The sequence below is a fragment of the Haemaphysalis longicornis genome, unplaced genomic scaffold (genome assembly GCF_048455015.1).
Source record: "Haemaphysalis longicornis isolate Haplotype H1 unplaced genomic scaffold, Haemaphysalis longicornis Haplotype H1 scaffold_2, whole genome shotgun sequence".
Classification (NCBI taxonomy): Eukaryota; Metazoa; Arthropoda; class Arachnida; order Ixodida; family Ixodidae; genus Haemaphysalis; species Haemaphysalis longicornis.
The window spans coordinates 19,337,451-19,360,931 of record NW_027526295.1 but is presented as its reverse complement, the minus strand read 5'-3'; the positions used below and the strand labels follow the sequence as shown (position 1 = coordinate 19,360,931).

Genomic DNA, 23,481 nt, shown 5'->3' with positions numbered 1-23,481 from the left:
GCTATTCGAAGAAGAAAGCTGAACAGTTTGAAGTTTTTCTATGCAAAAATTCTTTATTTCTGAGGTTACAGCATACAAAGGCATCACAGAGAATCTTGTGATAACATATCTTAACCAGTAAAAAAAATTTCTGTACATGGATGAGTTGTAGAAGAAGGTGCTCCCTCCTACACAGGTAACAACCTAAGCACATACATGCGTAAAACAGCTATGAAAGTCATTTGGTAACATATTTCAAGTAGCAAAATAGTGGCATTATGACTAGCAGCTGCACATGCAGTGCAGAGGGCACTCCCTTCGACCAGTTACAAGGCCACATCACACATAGAAAATAAAAAATATCAGAAAATCGTTTGATGACATGTAGTCTCTCTTCATAATGGCACGGCATTTGGTACACTGAGCTTCCTGGCCTGGTGGGACCTTGAGGAAAAAAGTTCCTTATCGCGTTGGCACCAGTGGACACATTGGCCATGTCGCTTGACTGATGGAGGCCCACTGATGCAGTTCAAGCGCAAAGTGCAATCAACACTGCACACGTGCCACAGGGTGGGGCACGAGTGACTACCATGACTGTAGTGCCAGTCTATTCTAGGCACTACACCTTGACGAACATGCGTGCGTAAGATGGCTACAACAGTGCTCTGAATGTGGCTTCGCTTGTCTTCACTCCACATGTAGTCGAGATGTAGGCCTGATTTCAATGGCACTGCTGCCTGCCTAACGAAACCGAAACTCCTGATAGTACTTAAACGCAGTTTTGACATTTGTTCACCCCGAATACTTGAAAATATCAATAATTTTAAATTCAGGTCGAAGTGAATTCGAATATTGTAATATTCGTTTGAATATTCGTAGCGCTCGAATATTCGCACAAGCCTACCATTTTCGTTTTAAAAGACCTTGGGCTACTTATAAACCCGCAAATTCTGGTCTGTACAGTCTTTAGCCTGTCTGCCCGTCCCTCAATTCAGCCTTTGGCCAAAAGCTTAAATAATTATTGACAAAGAGGTTTATATGGGCAAAACATTTCCAAACTACTGAATCTGGTGTCAATGCTCATGCTTGTCAACATTGTCGGACAAAAAAAACGTTCAGCATATTTGAGAGAAAACATCAATACGCAGTGTTCTTTTAATTAAAAATATATGGCGGATTGATTTTCACGATAGCAAATAGAAAAATACATCTTGAAAACAATGGTTGACCCAGAAATACAGAGCGCTCGCGCACGACACTAGCCCTCGTGGCGGCATTCCAAGGAGATCACCAGTAATGGAAGGTCTCAGTAGATGGCGTGCGATGAAATAACCTCCACCGTGTTCATCGTGGGAGGAGTGAGGTGGGAGGCAGATGGGATGGGAGACATGTATGTGGAGAGGTGTCATTTGCTGCAGCTGATTTTTGTAGCTATGACAGTGATGCTACCGCTGCTCCAATTGCGCCAAACTGCGCCCAAGTGCTCTGGCTGCTACATCCTGCTACATTTCCTCTAAATTTGGCGATTCTGCGCCCAACCTGCGCCCAAGGTTGTACGCCGACTTTCAGAAACGAAACTAGCTACTTGAGGTTCCCCATTGAAAGTGACATCGCGGTGCACCGTTTTCAGGACGCAATCCGGGCCAAACCAAGGCAAACTGGCCCTTGTTGTGATAACGGCGATCATGGTTTTGTGGCTGGCGCCTCGTAGGCGTTGTGAAATCTCCCCCCCTACCCGAGACTGAATTCCCGGCACTGCGCTTCGCACCTATTAAAGGGGCCCTGAAAGGCATTTTGAGCACACTAAATGAACTAGCGCAATCGCTAGATTGGGTCGCCAACGTCACCTGTGCCAAGTATTACTCTTTTACGCGCAGCGGAAAGCTCACACTTTTGTTGCAAAGTTTGTCGCTTTTTTCTCACTCTTTCCTTCGTGTTTTTGGACGCCGCCATCTTCACATGTCTACATCACCGATTCCCAGATGTTCGTCATGAGCTAGACATCCTGCTATTGGGCGGCTTTTTCACGCACTTCCGGCAAAGAGATTAGTCATCTGCTCAGCGTCGGCTCGCCGGCTGATCTGCCAGCGGAGTGCCGGAGTGCTTTGACATTTTACGACAAACGAAACAAGTGTAAACAAACGCTTAACCGTTTGTGTTGAATGCAACACGGGCATAACACGACGTGGATTTTATCTTACGTGAGTACGTACCATAAAGAAAGTCCCGTGGCACTTCTTTGGTGCAATCGCAGAGAACGCCCTGAGCCGAATGCCCGGGTTTGACGCGTACATTTTATTCAACTTCAAAACAATCCAGAGATGCGTTTCGAACGAACGCAACGTCACAACATGCGTTGCAAGTCTGAACCGCGATTGACAGACGATGAGTTGCCTCCTCCTGCCCGTCGTAAATTCGGCACTCACCTCACACCCGGTTTGCGGGGACGAGCAGCAAGTCACAACTCTGGCGCGCAAGCGAGAAGGCTTTTAGCCACGCACACTGCACATACCCCATGCGAGGTTGAGTGGTACGTCGTTCGAGAAAGATAATCCAGACCATGGGAAGCACTATCCACCCGCAGAAGTACAATGTCGCATTTCATCGCGAAACGAACGCGTCCACAACACACAGGAGGCGATGCACACACACACACACAGCTTCGGTCGCTGCATTGGCTTAGCTGCAAGCTTCGTTCGGACAATCAGCGATGCTACGATGATACAGAGCTGCGTGAGGACGACGTGCAAACCACTTCACGTATTTAAAAACACAGGGGCAAAGAACTAGGTTCATCGGAAGCAAAAAATCTTTCCTCCATTATAGTGCCTGAAATATACTGGCTAGTGTGCCGAGGGCGGGCTCCAGGCGGGCGCCGGGAGCGATGTACGCGGCCGTCTGCCGCTTGGGGCGCTGCCGTGCGGGAGTGTGCGCGTTCATCCGGCCCGAGCAGATCGCGCGGTTACCTCCGAGCTGCGCAGCAGACGGCAGCGGCAGAAATTTCCATTCCCGCTTGCGACGAAAGCGAGTGAAAGCGACGGGAATTCTGTCGCGCAACCAAAATTTGTCCCGACCATTCGACAAAAACGATCGTCGCGCGACAAAGCGACGGAATTCCTGCCGCTCTCACTCGCTTTCGTCGCAAGTGGAACGGGCCTTTATGCGCAATCTCCGCCCCACATAAAACAAGCTCTTGCTTGTCGCCTGAGCATACGGTTGATATCTGACTACGTTACACTGTGCTTGCCAGTGTATTTAAACGATGTCACTAGGTTTGAAACGTACGCGCTCGGCGTGCAGCTTTGTAAACGCAAGCGGTTTCACATACGCACGCTATTTTGCTGCTAATAGAGTTTTAGTACAGCGTTTGTGGCCTTTGCATACGCTAAACGCTAAATTTTTGCGTCCCGCTACGTGACACCGCGATGGGAGCTTTAGTAGAGCGTCTCATCAGTTTTGCGTAGCGACACACTAAGCATACGGCGCCATCTGTCAAATGTTTTCCGAAATGTCTCGCCGGCTGATCTGCTAGCGGAGTGCCGGAGTGTTTGGACATTTTACGACTATCCAAACAAGTGCAAACAAACGCTTTCCCGTCAGTGTTGAATGCAACACATGGGTGCAGCTTGTCAGAACACGGGTTCTCGCTGATCGAGTGCAGCGTTGGTTTGCTCTTCGCCTTCACGTTCATCGCCGCTGATAAAGCGATCCGATCCGGCGCGTTTTGTGCGCGGGTTCTGTGTCGGTTGAAAATGTCTTTTTTCACATGCCGCCGGTAGTAGGAATTACAACCACCGCAAAATAACACCCGGCACCAGCGGGGCCAAATCTGAGACCGCGCTTTTTGGATAAACAGTGCGCGGTGCACCAAAGGGAACGAGCGCACGATTCTCCCCTGCGGCTGCGAGTTCGCCGCCGATACCAACTGCAGCTACGTGCACCGCGAAAGGGCAAGGCCAGGCCGCACACATGCGGCCAGGTCATTCGTTCGCTTTTCCAGCCTGTGACCATGGTGTCTACAGAGATGAAAAAGCCGAAAGAGCTGGCCCGTAGCAGACGGCAGTCTGTGGGAGCGCAATAGCGGAAGTACGTCACCGCTGAGGAGCGGAGCATCATGGGAGGGGAGGCCAACAGCGAAGAAACAGTTGAAAGGAGGAGGAAATACGGCGCGACGATAATTCGCGGTTTTTGATTTACGATTTCTCAGCTAATACTCATCGCTTTAACAAAATTCTTGCAGGAGGAGATTGCTAATACATTGCTTTATTTGGTTACATGTACATCCATGCATCGGCGGAAGGCATTTCAGGACCCCTTTAAGCTCGCGAGACCGGCTGCCGCCGTCGAGACCGGCCGCCTCGCGGTCTTCGGGCCGCGATATGCATCGTGATATGCGTGCCGTATTCGCTCGCCAACGCGCCCCGACAGCGTACGCGTCGACCGGGTGCCTGCGGAGTTGTGCTGGATGAAAAGTAGGCAAGAGATGAGGACGCAGGAGTTGTAGTTACAGTGGAATCTAGATGATACGAATTTCTGATAAGTCCCGGCGAAATTGCACTGTTTGAAATGGGAAAAATTTTGGCTCTTACGAACGGACCTGCGGTGCCCGGCGGATGATTAGAACGAGTCGGCGAGGCGCCCGACTGCCGAGCGAGGAAGCTACGGCGGCGTATGGGCTCTCTGCCCTCTCTGTCGCTCTTTCTCCAAGAACGGCCAAGCTGTTTTCTGCTCGCGAAACGTGCAGCGCACTCCACAGGCATGCTGACGCCGCCGCGAAACCGCCCGCGCGCTGCGCGGGGCACGGCCGGTCGCGGCAACATGGCGGCGGTTTCGGTCGCGAAGTGGTGTGGGATGCTCGGGAGACCACTTCTAACCAGTCTTTAAAATGCCACTCAAAGCACACACGAAGTTTCTTGTGCGGTAAATAAGCTAATAATGTGAGCGAAAACGGTGCTATAAAACATCATCCGCGCCGCTAGTGAAAGCGTCCATGAAATATCTGTCGGGGGTACTAAGCCTAAACATCTCCGTCGGAGCCAGCCGGCTGTCTAGAGCGCTTCATAACTGCCGCCATGAGGCGTACGCCTTCCCATTGGCGCAAGTCGTCAGGCTCCTTCCACTGCCACACGCGTCGCGTGTTGCGCCAAATCGCTGACGCGGGCGTGAAAATATCGCGCGCACAACGCCGATGCGCACGAATCGCGTGCAAAAACGCTCCTGTAGCGAGTGAGCTTTGGCACCGCGAGTGAGGAGATGAAAGTCCAGAAAGGGCCGCTCGGCGACATGGAGGTTAAAAAAAGCAGAAAAACGTCACGGATTTCGTCACGCGAAAGTAAGAAAAGAAATAATCGAAAACTTGTTTTAGTGCTTAATTTTTTGGTCTGTGTTGTTCACACGAATTTCGGATTATACGAATATTTTTCACGGTGCCGCGAGATTCGTATCATCGAGATTTTACTGTGAACAGATGAGAATTTACAAAGTGCAGGGGGGAGACAATAGTATGCAAGGGCAGGAAATGGTGACATAGTTCGGGCCGCGTGCCGGCGAGCGAGTACGGCAATTTCACGACGCCTGACGTTGTTTCCGAGCTTAACGAGTACGGCAGGCATATGACGACGCCCGTCTTAGATTTCACCTAGAGTTCATAGAGGCATAGAATTCACATACGTGGAAATTGAAGGTGAAATGCGCGCTGGTGATCTCGCAGGGAATTAACATATACAGTAAAACCTCGTTATAACGAAGTTGAAGGGGGAGTCGTAATTACTTCGTTATAAACGTTAGTTCGTTATATACAGTATTCTACCGCTAATTAACAAAGAAAAGAGGATGTACTCCCCACCGAACCTCACAGCAGCCGCCACAAGAGAAAAACGACCGTGGCGTGGAGAAAAACCACCGAAAAAAAATAAGAACAGCAAGAATCAGAACTTCATTCGCGCAAAATGGCTCTTCACTGATCGAAACAGCACATCAGCCGTTGCGGCTCACTTCGCAAAAAAGAAACACTTGATGGATTGCTGCCGCGTTTTCTTCAGACGAATGATGGCTTTTTCAGCTGCAGCCGCTATTTCGATTCCGTCCTCGCCGTCATCATGCGCGCCAAAGAAGCGGCGCAGCAGGTCTGCCGCATCCGGCGCTTGTGCGGACGTCGGTACGCTGGACTCGCCCGCTGTCGTCGCAGTCCTCATTAGGAACCCCGGTCACCTCACGTCCAATTTCCTCCTCTGTTAGCTCCTCCGTCGTTACCGCGTCAGCATCGGTACTGACGTATGTTAGAAGGTGTCGCAGTCGGGGATGACACCGGCATGAAGAAGAGCGTCCCACGACGCCAGGGATTGGTCGCCTGCGGCACCCTCATTGACGGCAGCATCTAGATCGTCGCTGTCACCACTGCTTATGCATCTGCCATCCGATTGAAAAGCTGGCACTGCTGACACTTGAATGATCGCACGCAACACCAAAAACCGCGGTCGGCGCAGCGCCCCAAACATGCCCGGCCTCCGGACGCGGAAGAGCGGGCGGGTCCACGCGTTCAGCACGGAGGGGGAGGCCGGCAGACGCGCCAGTTCGCGCGGGTTGCCAGGCGGCTTGTTGCCATTTTAGCGCGCGGGAGTTGGCAGCGGCCCTGCGAGCGGGAGTTTTCAATTACCTCGTCCGTAATGAGACATAACCGTCGCGCGCTATAAGACATTGATCTGTCGGTCGCAAAGCGGTCAGTAAGTGCTCGTTTTGGGGGGGAAATGGTTCATTATACCCATTGCGAGGACATTTTAGCTTCGTTAAAACGAGGTTTTAAATACATGGGCATCTATGGGAATTACGATTGCTTCGTTATATCCATTAGTTCGTTATATACCGTTTCGTTATAACGAGGTTTTACTGTATATAGTCTCGGGGTAGGGGGGCAATGGGCTACCTTGTCATTGACGGAGGCGTTTTGGTTGCTTGCGGCAGACGTGTCGTGAAGGGGCAAGATTCAGCCTGGTGCTGCATGTTTGTGGCCAGAAATGGCTGCCCGCTGGCTTTGTAAACAATAGCAGTACTATCGGTAGCTTGTCGTTTGAGACCCTTACGGTGGCAGTGCTGACGCTGCTAAATAGTGATGCATGTGCAACACGGGGAGGAGCGTGATGTTCAATTATGCAGTCAAAGCCGCGGCGCTACTGATGTTGGTGGTCAGTGCTCCCACGATAGCCTTCCAATAGTGCTCGATTTTACATAGCATGTTCGTTGTGACGAGCATTTTTTAGTTTGTTCATAATAAATCTTCTATTGTGTAAAAGTGAGAGCTTGCTTTTTTATTTTTGTTGGGCAGGCCGCTGCACAAAGTTCAATGCAGACATTCTTCAGGAGACTGATGAAAATGGGGACAATATCCATGTTCTGGGTTCTTTTAATTTTCAAGTGCGAATGCACTTTATAAGCGACCCCAAACCATCCACCGCCGGCGGCGGCGGCGGCGGCGTCCGCAGTGCTCCTCTATATTTAAAAATGTCTTTGCTTTAGTGCGCACAGGAGCACTAAATCATAGCAGTGATGCCACCGGCTTAGGCCGCTTTGGAGCAGCTTTTGGAGCAGGCAAAAATGCGTTTCGGAGCAGCAAAACCAGCTTTCGGAGCAGGTGTTGATAGAAGCAATTTTAAGACAAGTATTGCATTCATGATAAATAATCGCTAAAAGCACGCCCTTCAAGATAATAAAAAATGTAACGTCATTAACGGTAAAAATTCCCCCGCATTTCCCCGAGGGGAAGAATGTGAAAGTGCGAATGCACGGTTGTCGGCCCGCTTGCGGCGCTTGCGCTCGGCCCCCGCAGCCCACCGCCTCGCCGCCTTCTCTTCCATCTCTTCCATCGGGTTTGTAGTATCACGTGTACACCACGCAGTTATCAAGCCGCTATAACGCCGCTGAGTCGCCAACGCACGCCGCTGACGACGTAGTTTGAATGCGTTAAAGATATAAGGCGCGTCACTAACACTGATATCACCGTCGCGTCCATGGCTTAGTCGTTAGAGCGTCGCGCTGCGGCCGCAAAGTCCTCGGATCGAAACCTGGCGCCGGATGCTGTTTCTTTTTTAAATATAGAGGAGCACTGCGGACGCCGCCGCCGCCGCCGCCGCCGCCGCCGGCGGTGGATGGTTTGGGGTCGCTTATAAAGTAATGCACTTTATAAGTGACCCCAAGCCATCCACCGCCGGCGGCGGCGGCGGCGGCGGCGGCGGCGGCGGCGGCGGCGTCCGCAGTGCTCCTCTATATTTAAAAAAGAAACAGCATCCGGCGCCAGGTTTCGATCCGAGGACTTTGCGGCCGCAGCGCGACGCTCTAACGACTAAGCCATGGACGCGACGGTGATATCAGTGTTAGTGACGCGCCTTATATCTTTAACGCATTCAAACTACGTCGTCAGCGGCGTGCGTTGGCGACTCAGCGGCGTTATAGCGGCTTGATAACTGCGTGGTGTACACGTGATACTACAAACCCGATGGAAGAGATGGAAGAGAAGGCGGCGAGGCGGTGGGCTGCGGGGGCCGAGCGCAAGCGCCGCAAGCGGGCCGACAACCGTGCATTCGCACTTTCACATTCTCCCCCTCGGGGAAATGTGGGGGAATTTTTACCGTTAATGACGTTACATTTTTTATTATCTTGAAGGGCGTGCTTTTAGCGATTATTTATCATGAATGCAATACTTGTCTTAAAATTGCTTCTATCAACACCTGCTCCGAAAGCTGGTTTTGCTGCTCCAAAGCGGCCTAGGCCGGTAGCATCACTGCTATGATTTAGTGCTCCTGTGCGCACTAAAGCAAAGACATTCGTATCGAAAATATTCAAGTTTAATTGCAGTTAGTGTTTACTGTATTCGTGTTTTCTATATACAGTTGAACCTCATTATAAGAGACATGGATGTAAGAGACAAATGGGTATAAGAGACACTATTCACCCACATGGTTGGCTGCCCTATCTTTCCCATTAAATTGACCTCTTTTATACCAGACGTCGGATGTAGAAGACTGTTGGTTATAAGGGACAAGTCATCCTCCTTGAACTTTAGCCAATAATCTCGCTTGTAACAGACATTTTAACTTCAGATGCAGTGCCACCAGTCACTAATTGCAGTTGCTTCCATTGTGGAAACACAGGTGGATGACAGATGCCTGCAGCCGCTATTTATTATAACTTCAGCAAACACACAGTGGTTCAGTCAGTTATGAAATGATGATGAGAAGCCCTGCCAACGGAAATGCAACTTACAGAAGTGGTTGAAGCTTACTGCCATCCATTGGAGCGCGACTGCACATGCGGGCTCTCCCACTCGCGTAGCTCTCAACCAAGAAGCATCGCACATGTTGAGTCCTGCAAGCGTAATGAATACACAGCGGAAGAAGCTGTGCGCTCTGGCTATTCATCAGGCTTGTGAACTCAACATTTACGATTCATCTTCCACAAACAGTGAAAGGAAAGAAAGCTTGTAGAATCGGTTGTAAAAAACAGTGTAAATATGGTCATGAAGCAAACAAAAATGCAGAACTGTTTCATAAATTCTGGGAGCCAAACATAAATTATAATGAATCTTTTACAACATGCTGTGGCGTTCTTTTGAGCTTATTTTAGTCATACGGTGCCCACATTGAACTAGGGTCTGATTAGTAAGTGAAAACATGGTTCCCTGCTTATAAGAGACATCTCATATAAGCGACAGAAACTTCTCCCCGGTACGTGTCTCTTATAAAGGGGTTCGACTGTTATGCAATTGCAAATTCGATATTCGCACAGCTCTAAACAAAATAAGGTGTCAGGTAATGTTCATCTTTGCTTACAAAAATTACAAAAGAAAGGACTTCTAACAAAGAAACATTTTTGATTTTGTAAATAATTAAGCCTTCTAACGGTTTGCTGTCTTTAAGCATAACTTTAAAAACCAGTAAACTTTTGTTTTGTTTTCGTTGCGTGGATGTCTCAAAAAACATTTTGACATTACTTTGTCTTGTTGTAACTTGGAGTGTATTCAAGAGCAATTTGCCACAAGGCACTGCTTCTCGTGCACAATCCTTCCCACCTGCTGTGCCGACGTGCTTGGGAACTGTGAGGGCATTCGTCCTGTGCGGTAACAAATGGTGAAGAAGTGAGACGGAGCCGCCATGGAGGGTGCCTGGCACCTTGGTAATGACCAGCGGACGTGATGCGGCCACATCCCCTATCCAAGTGTGTGTGGCCCGCCATGCCGTTGCTCGTGGGCTGCTCGTGGCATTTGCAGGCATCGAGTGGCTCCCCCGTAATGCAGCGGTGGCCACCCACCTGGCGGGGGCAGGGGTTGTGTGGGCGCAGGGCAAAGTGGGGACTCTCCTCCTCCTCCAGGGGCAGCAGCAGCAGCAGCAGCAGCAGGGGCAGCTGGCCGCCCTGGGGCTTGCTGCCCACCAGGGGGCCTCCTTTGTCCAGCAGGGCCACCAGGCGGCGACACCCGTCGGGGTGGTGGTGGCCTCGAGGGGAACGCACGCAGTGAGTCTCCCGCTGGGCAGGGCCGAGTGGGCAGGTTTCCCAGAGCTCGCCTCCCCTCGGCCGTAGACTTGCCTGCAGTGTGACCGAGCTGCCCCCAGGGGCTCGTGGGTGGGGCCGCTCGCATGCGCCACACCATGCACCGGGGATCGGGGGTGCGGGGAGTGCGCAGACTTTGAACCTAAATGCAGCCTCACCGCACAGCCAGCCTGTTGCACCGTGACGCATGCGTGGTCACCAGCAGTCACTGCGGTCGCTCCGCTCAGTGTCAAACCAAAAGAACACAGTAGTTTTACTGTTCCGTCGAACCCTGGCCGTTTTTTTTTATTTATTTATTTATTTATTTAGATAAGTGCCCACAAACAGCATGACGCCTTCAGCGTGGTGCACAGAAGAAACAAGGGAAAGGATAGGAAAGGGAGATGTGTACAATGGGGAAAAAAGAGTATAGTAAAAATAACATCAATGGATCAAACATTATAAGGCTGACTCACACGATTCTACAACGCAAAAGAAGAACACACTCAGAACACACTCAGAAGATGTGTACCATAGCGAAAAAAGAGCATGAGAAATGAAAATAACCTCAATGGAACAAGCATTACATGGCTGACTCACCTGATTTTACAACACATAAGTGCACACTCAGGCTTTAGATGTATTTTTAACAGCTTGCACAAAAGTGCTGTAACGATCAAAGATACTCAGATCAGGCGCTTCAAGTGAGTTGTAAAGGAGTTGCATTCTCTGGACAGGGCTTTTATGATTGACGGCAGGATAAAATAGCGGCGAGGAACGGCATCGTGTGGGGACATGAAAATTGATGGAAGTTAGCAAATCGGCAGAGTCAACAGCTCCATGAATGAGCTTGTGAAGAAAGCACATATCGAGGAGTGTTCTTCTGTCACTCAGTCTGCTTAATCCAGTGTGGTCGAGTATTCTGTCATACGTGTAATATATTTTCCTGAAAAGGTAACGATCATAATAGATTCTAACAAATCTCATCTGGACTCGTTCCAGAGACAGTGACAAGTATTGAGGAACAGAGTTCCATACAACCGAGCAGTACTCTAGCCGGGAACGTACAATAGCCCGAAACGGGGACAAATAGCAGGTAGGATCAGTGAATTCTTTCGTGACACGTGTTAAGAGTCCAAGGGATTTCATTGCATCGCTGGCTGTTTTTTCAATGTGGTGTTTAAAACTTAGTGATGAGTCAATGTGCACACCCAAGTCCCGCACTGTTGACGCTCGAGTAATGGAACCCCCATGCAGCTTATACAAAAATTGAATCGGCACCTGTCGACGATGGTATGATATCACATTGGTCTTTGATGGGTTGATGCGAAGCATGTTTGCTGAACACCATGCTGACACGGTGTTGATGTCATCTTGTAGAAGAGAGCACTCGCTAGCCCTGTCGATAGGCCGAAAGATCTTAATGTCATCAGCAAAGAGGAGCATTTCAGAGTGTTGCATGCGCTCAGCCAAGTCATTGATAAAAATCAAGAACAACAAGGGGCCCAGGTTGCTTCCCTGAGGCACTCCAGAAGTTGAGCGAAATTCACCAGAGAAACAGCCCGAAACTCACACAACGTTTGTACGGTTAGACAAGTAACTTTCAAAAAGCATCAAGTACATCTTACATATTCCATAGTTGTCCAGTTTCTGTAACAGCAAGGAGTGTGACACAGTGTCGAATGCCTTTGACAAATCAAAGTAGATTACATCAATTTGGTGTCTTGAATGCACTGCAGGGACCACTTACCACAAGTGCACTTACCACAAGTGCACTTGCCATTAGTATTTTTCAAGGTTAGATGCTGCCGTGCCTGCCGTCTCGAACAGGACGAGATAACAGGCGATGCCCTGGCACAAGCAAGAGGGGAGATTCTGTTAATTAAGCTAGCTGCTATCTGCAAGTAATCAGCTCCGTAGGGGCGTCTTTTTGCTGCACGGCACTGCTTTTCTTCCTGGCAGGGGGTGTTGCCTGCCTTTCTCCTTTTGTTTGTCACCGAAAAAAGTTGGATCAGCGCTGTTGTGCTTATTTGAATTAGCACGGCGCAGTTGCACGCTATTTTTTACGCAGATTCAGGAGCACACATTACTTGGTCAACAGACTGGGCTGAGGTATTTTTTTCTCATGTTTTGTGAACATCAGCATTTATTTGATTGAGGTCAGGTTTATAGTTGTGCAGTGCATAAAATTAATTATCTCTTGTTTCTGCCTAGTTGTTTTTTTTTTTCCTTTCATTTTCTTTCTCTCTTACTTTCTCTTGGTTTCTTGTTTTTTTTTTGTTCTTTTTTTCTTTCATTCGTTTGCTTGGTGTCGAACAGCTTGTCTGCAAAAGGGACCATTTTGTCTACTGCTTGTCATGACTGCTTCATTTGTCTCAAGGGCAGGTAAATGTAGCCATTCAAAGCATCGTTCGTCTCCAGTTTTCTCATAGTTACCGCTCTGTCTGCCGTTTTGTTTAAATTATGTAAACGTACATTTTCTAACTCACTGGGAAAGTGGTCAATGACAGCTGAGAAAGAGCGATATCGAATTAGGTGTGTGTGTGCTTAGAAGAAGCCGAAGGTTGCAAATGAACGACGCTTGCCCCTAGAAATGTGCTAAGCTCGAGCAGCCAGCCCTGACAGGAGGCTGTGTTGTTGCCCTTTCCCGCGGCAGCAACTGGTGAACGGGCCGACGGGAGCCACGGCCCAGGTGAACTCGGCGCAGCAGATCTTCCTGGCAGCCCCGCAGAGCACCCAGCTGCTGCTGCCCAGCCCCCCCAGCGGTGAGCAGAGGCTGGTGCCTCACTGGGGAAGCACTCGTTGCCTGCGAACCTCAAATCTCTGCTCCCAGCTGGGAACTTGGCTCAACTGTGGATGGGCTCGGACATTTCAGCAGTGCAAATAGCACCACGGAGGCTTAGAACACCCCAGTGGAGGCCAGTGGACTGCTGCCATTTTTGCCTGGCTGGTGACACCTGTGGGAGACATAGAGTTTCATACTAATATATACTAGAGGGAAATCTGGCGCCACTGTCTAGGGGAGCCGCGCTTCAGCGAGCGTGCCGTCATGCACCGAGCAGGCACATTACACTTGTCCTTGGCATGGCTCACGAACAGTCTGAAAAGTTGGCTTTGGCTGCGAAAATGCAACAATATTACTGCAGAAAATTAATCGAATTTGTTCTGTTATTATAAAATTAAAGCTGCAGAAAGATTTATTTGTCAGGGATTATTTAGAAGCTTCATAGAAGATGAACAAAAAACAATGTTACCCCTTTTGGCTTTGAGATGAAAAAGAAGCCGTGTGGCTAACCTAGCCAAGGAGGCGGGGAACATTGCTAGCTGCAATGGCGCCGCCCACGGCGGCCCGCAAATGCAGCGCCAGATTTCCCTGTTAGTATGAAACTCTATGGTGGGAGCATTGCCGAGCTCCTCCTGCAGGGATGATTTTCGTGCATGCTCGCCTGGGCTGCTCTTCTGCTGAGGAGTGTGCCCTGCATGTTTCTGTGGGCGCCCTCCCAGGGGAGCCACCGAGCATGGAGGGTCTGGAGATGAGGCGCTGCATGCGCAGGCTGCGTACCCAGGTTGTGCAGGGCCCTCCTGCTCCTCTAAAGTTCCCACGGGGCCCTGGGCCTGGCCACTCTCGTAGTGCGCCGGGGCGCTGCTTCTAGCCAGGGGCCACAGCTGGCGCAAGCGAGGGGGGGTTTTGGCTGGGCTGCACTGGGCAGCAGTACCGGAGGCGGCTGTGCGACCTTTGGTGCAGCGGCGGCCGGCATGCTGGGCCCCCTGCTGCCCCTGACGGCCGGCGGGAGCCAGCAGGTGGTGCAGGTGGTGGCGGCCAACGGCACGGTGCTCACCACCACCCTGGCCAACCTGCCCGCCCTCTCCCAGCAGCTCTCCCTGGCCGCCGCCCTGGCCGGCCCGCCCAAGCAGCAGCACTTCGCCGCCACCGGCCACGGTGAGGCCCCCTGCCATCGGCACGCAAACTGTGCGGGATGTCCCTCCCGTTTAGCCCCACTTCCTCTGCCGCGGTGTGCAGGAATGGGATGTTGGCGAGTGCGCATTTCCCCCTTCTGCCTGGCCGTGGGTGGACAGTGCAGCAGAACGGTGTCGCTCTTTGTTCAGTACTGCAAGCCATGGGTGGCCCCAGCGGGAGTGCAAGTGTACACAAATTGTTACAATGACAGTAGAAATAGACATCAAAGGTAAAGGTCAGAGAAAAAAAGAAGTGGGGGGGGGGGGGATCGATGAAATAATCATCAATCTTGTAACCGTTCAATAAAGGAATGTACATTTCTTGACATAAACATTTCTGGAGGCAACGCGTTTCAGTCACTTGTAGTACGAGGGAAAAAGAGTGTTTGGAGTTGTTTGTGTGAGCAAAAATCTTGCTTCCTTTAGTTTCAGCCATAGAAGAAAGAAAGGCATTCTCCATTTATGTTCGCTCGTGCATTTTTCTCCGGTATGGCCGGGAGGGCTGGAAAAAGGAAAAGAAACAGCAAAAAAAAAAAAAAAAAAAAAAATTGCCTCCAATGATTTCCCGCTAGGGGGCTATGGAGTTATAACCTACTCCACATGAGCTGTCGCTTTTGCGACTTTTCATGCGGAGAAAGGCCATTCAACTTTCTGAATTGTGCGTCAAGAACATTGGCAAGTCACAAGGAATCTCCTATGGCCATGTTGGCCACAGTGAGTGCATTTTACGCAAGATTTCAGGCTGTTTAAACATCGCATCAGCTAGGCCTCACGAGAGGAACGTTGCAAGGCCGGCGAAGGAGAGCGCCTCGAGGAGCCAGCTAGCACATGCTCGCACCACGCGCATGAGCAGCAGCGCGAGCTCTCATCGGCGAGCTGCGGCTGCCTAAGAGCTGCACGAGCTGGTCCAGCCGCAGCTGCTCGTCGCCGGCGCAAGCTCCCACTACCCCACCATGAGCCAAGCACCCGACGCAGCGATACACGCGCAAAGCAAGGAACTGAACGAGGAGGACAGCGCTATGCACACCGACTCCACCGAAGAAAGCGGCTCGCCAGCGAAGTGGGCATGTGATGAAAACAGCGGCAGAACAATCGATTTACGGAATCAGTGGAAAGTGACCGAAAGGAAACAAAACAAGACCGTCGCCACTCGAGGAGCCGCACCAGCCGCACAACCAACCTCCCAGCACCCGGCCCCGGAGACGGTGCAGCTTAAACGTTCCCGGATGCCACCATTACCCGTAGACGACACGAAAATCATTTATCCCCCACAAGCCGGCCTTCAACTTTCCAAATGGTCCCTCGCAGAAATTACTAACGCCATCGGAAGAGCAAGCAAAATTACGCAGAAGGAATTCTACGACGATGTTCGCATTCAAGTGCAGCACATCGAAAACCTCGTCATTGCAAGTATGCCAAGGAAAGACCTGGCTTTCGACTTCCTGGGAGAAATCAGCAGCATTCAAATAGGACGAGATATATTCACCATGTGAGCCCATGTGGAAACTCCGGAATGGATCAGCAGAGGAGTCATCAATGGCGTTCTACAGAATACCAGTCCCGGAGAACTCATGGACATGCCAGAGCGATATACCATTGTTGCAGCACGAATGCTTGGAAAATCGTCTGCAGCCGTCATCTACTTTAATGGCCCCCACGTACCGTTCAACGTGATATATCAGAGTGGTGACTACCGTAGCCGGCCCTATCGCAAGACAGTACAGTACTGCCGTTCTTGCGGGGAGCTGGGCCACTGGCAAGACATATGCCCGCATCCAGCTCAAAGTTTCTGCCACAAATGCGGCCAGACCAATCAATCACCTGACCACGACTGTCGACCATGCTGGGAAATCTGCAAACAACCGCATGAGACCGAAGGCACAGGCTGCAGGCAGAAGCTAAAGCCAGGACCACCCCCCCCACAAGGTTCGACAGCAATGGTTCGTAAAGAGCCCAGAACTACAGAGTGGATGGCGGTGCCGCACAGAAAACTTCCCTGGTCTACAAGCAGTCAAGAGCACAACTTCAGATAGCAGTGATAACTACGCACAGAGAAGCAGCAGAGACAGATCCAGAGCGCGTTCGCTATCTCGATCCGGCTCGCGAGCTTTATCCCAAAAGAGAGTGAGCTACGCCAATGTGGCAAGCAAATCTGGAAGAAGCTCCGATGACGAAGCTGCCATCAAAGCCTTAAAGATGAAGATCCAAAGCCAGCAAACTCTCATTGGTAAGCTGCTCCAGCGCTGTCGTGAACAAGAAGCTGCTAAACGCCCTCCACAGCAAGTGCTACTCACAGAGGAGCGAGCAATTCAGCTAACTGAAGACAGAATAACCGCACTTGAACAGTGGATCATGGTAAACCTACAGCAGGTAGTCGTGGCAGTAATCCAGAAGGCCGTAGCGCCTTTTGCGCAGCAAGCATCACACAACACGGCAATCTTTGACACATACTTCGTCGCATACGCCAGGAAGAACTTCATCACCAAAACGGTGCTCGATTCACTCCTCAGCCCTATAGATGCGGCGCGTAAAAAGGCAAGAAAAGAAAGCCACGACGCTTCACGTTCTTGCTCCCTAAGCCGAGATGAGCTCTCTGACGTGGAATCATTCGAAGATGGCAGTCCAAACTAACGGAACCACAGACACCTTACAAACCAAAATCTGGCAATGGAACTGTAGATCTATCAGGCGCAAAATAGCTAACCTCCTAGAATTCACTAAACAAGATCAACCAGATGTGATAGCCCTCCAGGAAACATGCAGCACTAACATTCGCCTTCAAGGATACAACGCCTTCAGCAAAACAGCGCACCGCAGTCCTGACGAAAAAGTCCCTTACCATCCAAGTGCATGAAATCATGGACACAAATGTGGACCATACACTTGTCGAAATTGTACCTGAGAGAAAGACTCGGCAAAGCCTCTTTATTTTAAGCGCCTACAGCCCCCTTCAATACCACCTGCCGAACTTGGAGCAATTTATCAGGAAAATCAGGGACATCACGAAAGGGCACAAAGTCGTGGTCGCGGGTGACTTTCATGCTTTACACACGGCTTGGGGGTACCAGTCAACAACCAAGAAAGGGACCCGAATCCGTGACGCAGCCCAATCTCACCATTTAAGTCTCTGGAACAACCAACCCGAGTAGGAAACAGCGTCTCCAGAGACACTAATCCCGACCTCGCCTTTACCCACTTTATCCCACAGGCGGAATGGACTTGACTAGAGGAGACGTTAGGATGTGACCAGCATATACTACTACAACTCGAGATAAGCCATTGAAAAAGAACTGTTCGGTCCGGGATAGCAAAGCTCGCGGATTGGAAAGGCTTCCGTGCCGACCTCAATCCCGGAAACAGCGAAGAAATTGACTTTCTAAGATACTTGAGAAAGCGGAAGAGCATGCAGAAATAATTAAACTGAGCACAGATACTCCCGCTGTTGACCTTCACCTTTCCCACCTTTGGGAAGCAAGAAGAAGCCTCCTCAAACGGTGGAAAACTCAAGCTGAAACTAAGAAAGCCCAAGGATATGGCACCCTACTGTGCCGGCAAAATTGTGACAAAGCATGTGACCAACGTCAGGGCGCCCTCAGCACGAAAAGGACCTGGCCTCCAAAAATTAATCCACTCATACGCAGGCACCCAACGAGACATACTAGATGAGGTACATACAACGCAAGTTGACCGATAGCATCCCATCGAGACTACTGATCCGTACCGTGGCCCGCATAATCCTGACCTCGATCGGCCCTTCACAAAAGCTGAAATGGAGGCAGCCCCGGCCAAACTCACAAGGAACACTTTGCCCGGCAATGACAAGATTACCAATAAGCTCCTCTGTAACCTACCTTCAAACGCAACAGAAGCGCTCCTCGAGTATGCTGGGAAACAGGCGAACTGCCAGCAGTGTGGAAGCATTTGGATGTGACCACGATTCCCAAGCCAAACAAGCCTCTACGTATTGAGAATCTTTGCCCTATATCGCTGACTTCCTGTGCGGATAAACTTCTTGAACACATGGTGCATGAACGGCTCACGCCTTATCTCGAGGACAACGGCTGCGTACCAGACACGATGTTTGGGTTCCGGCAGCATCTGTCTACCCAGGACATCCTTTTGCTTCTGAAGGAGGACATCATAGACCGCCTGGATCGCCATCACAAGTTTTGCATACTGGCCGTCGACGTCAAGGGCGAAAAGATCCTCGAAAGTACTAATTGTGGCCCCAAAGCTTACAATTATGTTTGCAACTTCCTCACCAATCGTACAGCAACGGTGGGCATCGGCAACCGTCGAGGCGAAAAATTCCACCTACCAAACAAAGGCACGCCTCAAGGTTCCTGCTGCTTTTCAACATCGCCGTGCTATACCTGCCTAAGAAACTTAAGACCATCGAGGGACTGAGGACTAGGGCATGCTCTCTACGCAGACGACATCACGCTGTGGGTGAGGACGCCTACAACGGGGAAACAACAGGACACTCTGCAGGAGACTATCGACGTGATAGTTACCTACTTAGACTCTTGCGGCCTCCAGTGCGCTCCGGAGAAGTCCGAACTTCTCGTGCTGAAGGCTCGAACTCGAGGACGACCACCCAAACTTGTTGACGCAGATTCCAGCGTCACTCTTTACGGAGTGGAAATTCCCAAGGTCAACTCCCCTCGGGTACTGGGTCTTACAATGCACAAGGATGGATCGGGTGTAGCTCACCTTCCCAAGTCACCCACCTCGTTAAAAGAATCACAAATCAACGAAGGGGGCTCCAAGAACAAGACACCTTACGGATCGTTCAAGCATTAATAACCAGTAGGATGACGTACGGCACCCCATACTTAGCCTCAAAAAGCGCTGAAATAAAAAAATTGGACATAATGATCAGGAGCGCAACCAAGACTGCTCTGGGAGTCCCTTTCATGGCATCCACCGACAAGCTGCTTAAATTGGGAGTGCATAATACGTGGGAGGATATGGTCGAAGCCCACAAAGCCAGCCAACTAGAACGCCTCAAGCTCACTCCTACAGGAAGAGCAGTACTCCACTATCTCAATAACAGTGAAACATACAGTCGAATCCCGCTACAACGAAATTGACGGGACGCGCGAAAAATTTCGTTGAAGCGAAAATTCGTTGAGGCGAAATCCGCCCCAACACACCACGGAAAGGCCCTAAAAATAGCCCCGTATGTTTCCGCATCATTGGCAGCAAAAAAACAATGTTTAGAAAAAGGAGTGACGCGCAATAACGTCACGTTTATTCGGATAACAAACATACCAATAGGTTATCTGTGTTCACTGCACGCAAAGAATGGGTTACGGAGGGGGGTGAAGAAATGCAGGCGGAAAACGTATTGCTGCACAACAAGACGTGCCCACCGAGCTGATTACTTTCAGATAGCTGCTAGGCCGTCGGAAGCCCCCCTCGCTTGTGGCAGGAGCAGTGGCGTTATCTTATCCTCTGACGGCACGGCAGCTACTGACCTTGGCAGGCAAGACGCGCGCGCTTGCATTAAACATGACCGCGCGCTCGCGACTAAGATAGGATGACTTGGCTTCAAGACCAAACACGCAAACATGATTTTTGCTCTTGGCTATGAAGAATGGTAGAAGGAAAACGGCAAGGACAGCTGCTCACGAGCCACAACGCATACATGACGGCGCCGCGCAAGGCGCCGCCAGCAGCGGAGCACATGCGTGCGATTTCAATTGGATACAGATTGGCTGTAGCTCCGGCTTGGCGAACCGGGCCTGTGCCTCATGTAAAGACGGCCAGCCACATCGTTATCACCATCAAACAATGGCGTCCGCCTATGAGTTTTCTTTTTTTTTTTTTTTTGGGGTGGCGGTGTGGGCGCACCGCGCATGTTTTCGGTGAAACTAAGCGTCCTGAATGTTTAAAAAGTTACAAATAGCTGGCGCTATGCTTATTTTATTGTGAAATAATTGTTCAAACCCAGCCCAATTCATAGAAAATTTTGTTGAAGCGAAAGCAAGCCAGACAAATGGTTCGTTGTGACGAGGACTTTGTTGCATTGACTTCTATGGCTAGCTGACGGGGAATTGGAAATATTTCGTTGAAGCGGACTTCGTTGTAGCGGGATTAGACTGTACATGGCGGACACCGACCAAAAAGGAAGACTACCATCGGAACTCCGAGAGGCAATCTTTGTAGCACGCATACCACGTAACATGCACCCCTCTTACCACAAAGAAAGAAGAGAGGCAAGATCGAAGGCACTCCTCCCAAAATATGCCAGAGATCCCAACACAAGATACACAGACGCCGCTCGATACCCAGACCACACTGCTTTCGTAATAAGCGTCACGGACCAATGAGGCAGGGAACTGACGTCGGCAACAATACAGGCTCGTAACGCCGAAACGGCGGAAGAAGCAGCCATCGCCTTGGCAATGACAAGCTGCAGCGACCGAGCACGGATATTTACGACCCCCAAGCGGCATATCGGAGCTTCCAAAAAGGACGCGTGTCCACGGCAGCACTTGAAATCTTAAAGACTTCCTGACACCTACGTCACCTGGATCCCGGAGCATGAAGGGATGGCGGGAAACGAAGCAGCGCACGCTGCAGCCCGTGAACATGCCAGCCGGGCCTTCCTGCCGCCCAACATCCATGCGGCAACGGGCGCAGAAGACGTACCCATTACCTATACGCCTCGAGCTTCGCGATCGCTGCGCCGCCTGCCGCTGTTTCTCCGCGGCGTTGACGGGATTTGCGCTGCGTGGCTGATAGGGGCTCGTGCAGTGTTTTAGTTCTGTTTCGCTTCTTTTCGCCTTTCTGTGCCCTAAAAAAAACTTGTTATGGTGACGTCTTTAGACAAAAAGTACGTTTAGGTCTTTTAAAAAGCAACTGCGTCTTCGTAGAGTACGGGATCGCCTGCAAGAGCTACCCGCGGACGCGGTTCTGCGCGCTTCGTCGCCGCTCTTCCGGGCGTCAGCGACGGTAGCAACATATCACCCCTGTCACCTCCAAAACATCAGGCACAAATGAATTCCACTGCCGCCTCGTTTAGACCTGATACTTGCAAAATGAGCGGTTGGCTTCATTTTGCAGCGTGGACAACGAATGCGGCTTCGTTTCGAATATATACGTCGCAGAAAAATATGTTTCGGGGATGTGATTACCCAATCCCGGACAATAACTGATGCCTTTTATAAGAATATAAACCATGCGAAAAAGGTTAAGTATATTCCAAGCCTGTGCGTCGTTAAAATGTGGTCACACACGCCATATAGCAAGAACCAAGGCAAGTTAACGAAACCACGGAAAAATAAATGCTGTGCAAGTGCGGAATTAAGAAACATAATAGCTAGGGGTGTGCGAATATTCGAAACTTCGAATATTCGATTCGAATTTTTTGGTATTCGATTCGATTCGAACGACACTTTTATTGTTCGAAATATTCGAACCACCCAAAACTAAAAAAAAAAAAAAAAAATCAGAGGGTGTCTGTATCTCTGTTTATTTACAGTGGACTCTGTTGATACGATTCTGGGGGTGCGAATTTCGGGATGATACGAATTTCCGAAAAGTCCCGGCGAAATTGCATCGTTTGCGATGGGAAAAATTTCGGCTGTTACGAACGGACCTGCGCGGCCCGGCGGAAGGTACGAACGAGCCGGCGAGGCACCCGACTGCTGAACGAGCAAGTGACGGCTCTCGCTCCCCTGTTTGTCACTCTTTCTCCAGAAACGGCCGGGCTGTTGTTTTCTGCTCGCGAAAACGCTCTGCGCACGCCCAACGCGCTGACACCGCCGCGAAACCACCCCCACGCTGCGCGCGGCGCGGCCGGCGACGTCAACATGACGTCGGCTCCAGCCGTTTTTTGGCGCGGGCGCTCGAGCGACCGCTTCTAACCGCTCTTTAAAATGCGGCTCAAGGGAGACACGAAGTTGCTTGTGCGGTAAAGGAGCTGATAATTCATGCGATAACGGTACTATAAAACATCATCCGCGCCGCTAGTGAAAGCGCCCATAAAATGTTTGCCGGGGTGCTAAGCCTAACCGTCTCTGGCGGAGCCAAGCCGGCTGTCTCGATCTCATCGCAAGTAGTCAGGCTCCTCCATTCTGCCGCGCGCGTACTGCGTCATTTTCTGACCGAGGTAGGCGCTACCGCGGGCGCGAAATCGTCGATGTGGGCGTGAAAATACAGCGCTCGCAGAGCCGAGGCGAGCGAATCGCGTGCAAAACCGCACCATGCGGTTCACGCTTGGCTGTTGCGGCGTGTAGCGAGCTTGGGCACACCGAGTGAGGAGACGAGCGCGAAGCTTTACGTGCTCCAGAAAGGACTGCTTTGCGACACGGGGGTTAAAAAAAGCAGAAAAATCACGAATTTCTTCACGCAAAAGTAGGAAAAGAAATAAACGAAAACTTTTTTCAGCGCTAAATTTTTTGGTCTGTGTTTGTTCATACGAATTTCGGATGATACGAATATTTTTCGCAGTCCCGCGAGATTAGTATAATCAAGATGTTACTGTATCAGCGCGCGGCAATGTGCACGGGCTCGGGCATGCCAGCTACTAGTGTCTCAAGTGAGCGGCTGTTTTCGATATCTGGTAAAGTGGTGGCGAGCAGGAGGTTGTCACTGCTCCCCGAACATGTCGAGCAGTTAACCTTTCTCCATGTTAACATTTAAGTGAGTGCAGACCTTAATCTGTTGAGTGCAATGGTATTGTGTAATTCCTAATTTTACTTTGTGCGATTTGTTGTGCAATAAAGTTGCAGTTTTTGTGTCTCTAGATGGTGAAAACATTAATTTTACAAAAAACCATAAGTATTCGTATTCGAAAAATATTCGAAAAATATTCGATTCGATTCGAACTTTGTTTTTATTATTCGAATTCGCTTCGAAATTAAAAAAATTGATATTCGCACACCCCTAATAATAGCTCTAACGGAAATGAAAAAAAAAAAACAGGTGCAGCTTCTGACATCCTAAAGACGTTTGTCTAAACTTAAGCCAGGTAGGGTTCACTAGACCAACTATACGCGAAATGCACTGCTATTTCGCGAG

The 23,481-nt window shown here is 50.3% G+C and overlaps 1 protein-coding gene across 8 annotated transcripts in view; it reads left to right on the top strand.

The window, feature by feature from the left end:
- Positions 1 to 23,481, top strand: part of LOC144168784 (uncharacterized) — a 54,254-nt gene that overhangs the window by 13,528 nt on the left and 17,245 nt on the right. For 6 of the 8 annotated variants that reach the window (XM_077697749.1, XM_077697753.1, XM_077697751.1 and 3 more), the window contains 3 exons: positions 10,339 to 10,479; positions 13,151 to 13,259; positions 14,240 to 14,434. In XM_077697749.1, the coding sequence (XP_077553875.1) occupies positions 10,339 to 10,479; positions 13,151 to 13,259; positions 14,240 to 14,434 (445 nt within the window). The remainder of the gene's footprint in view (positions 1 to 10,338; positions 10,480 to 13,150; positions 13,260 to 14,239; positions 14,435 to 23,481) is intronic. The other 2 variants (XM_077697750.1, XM_077697756.1) reach the window with 1 other exon arrangement.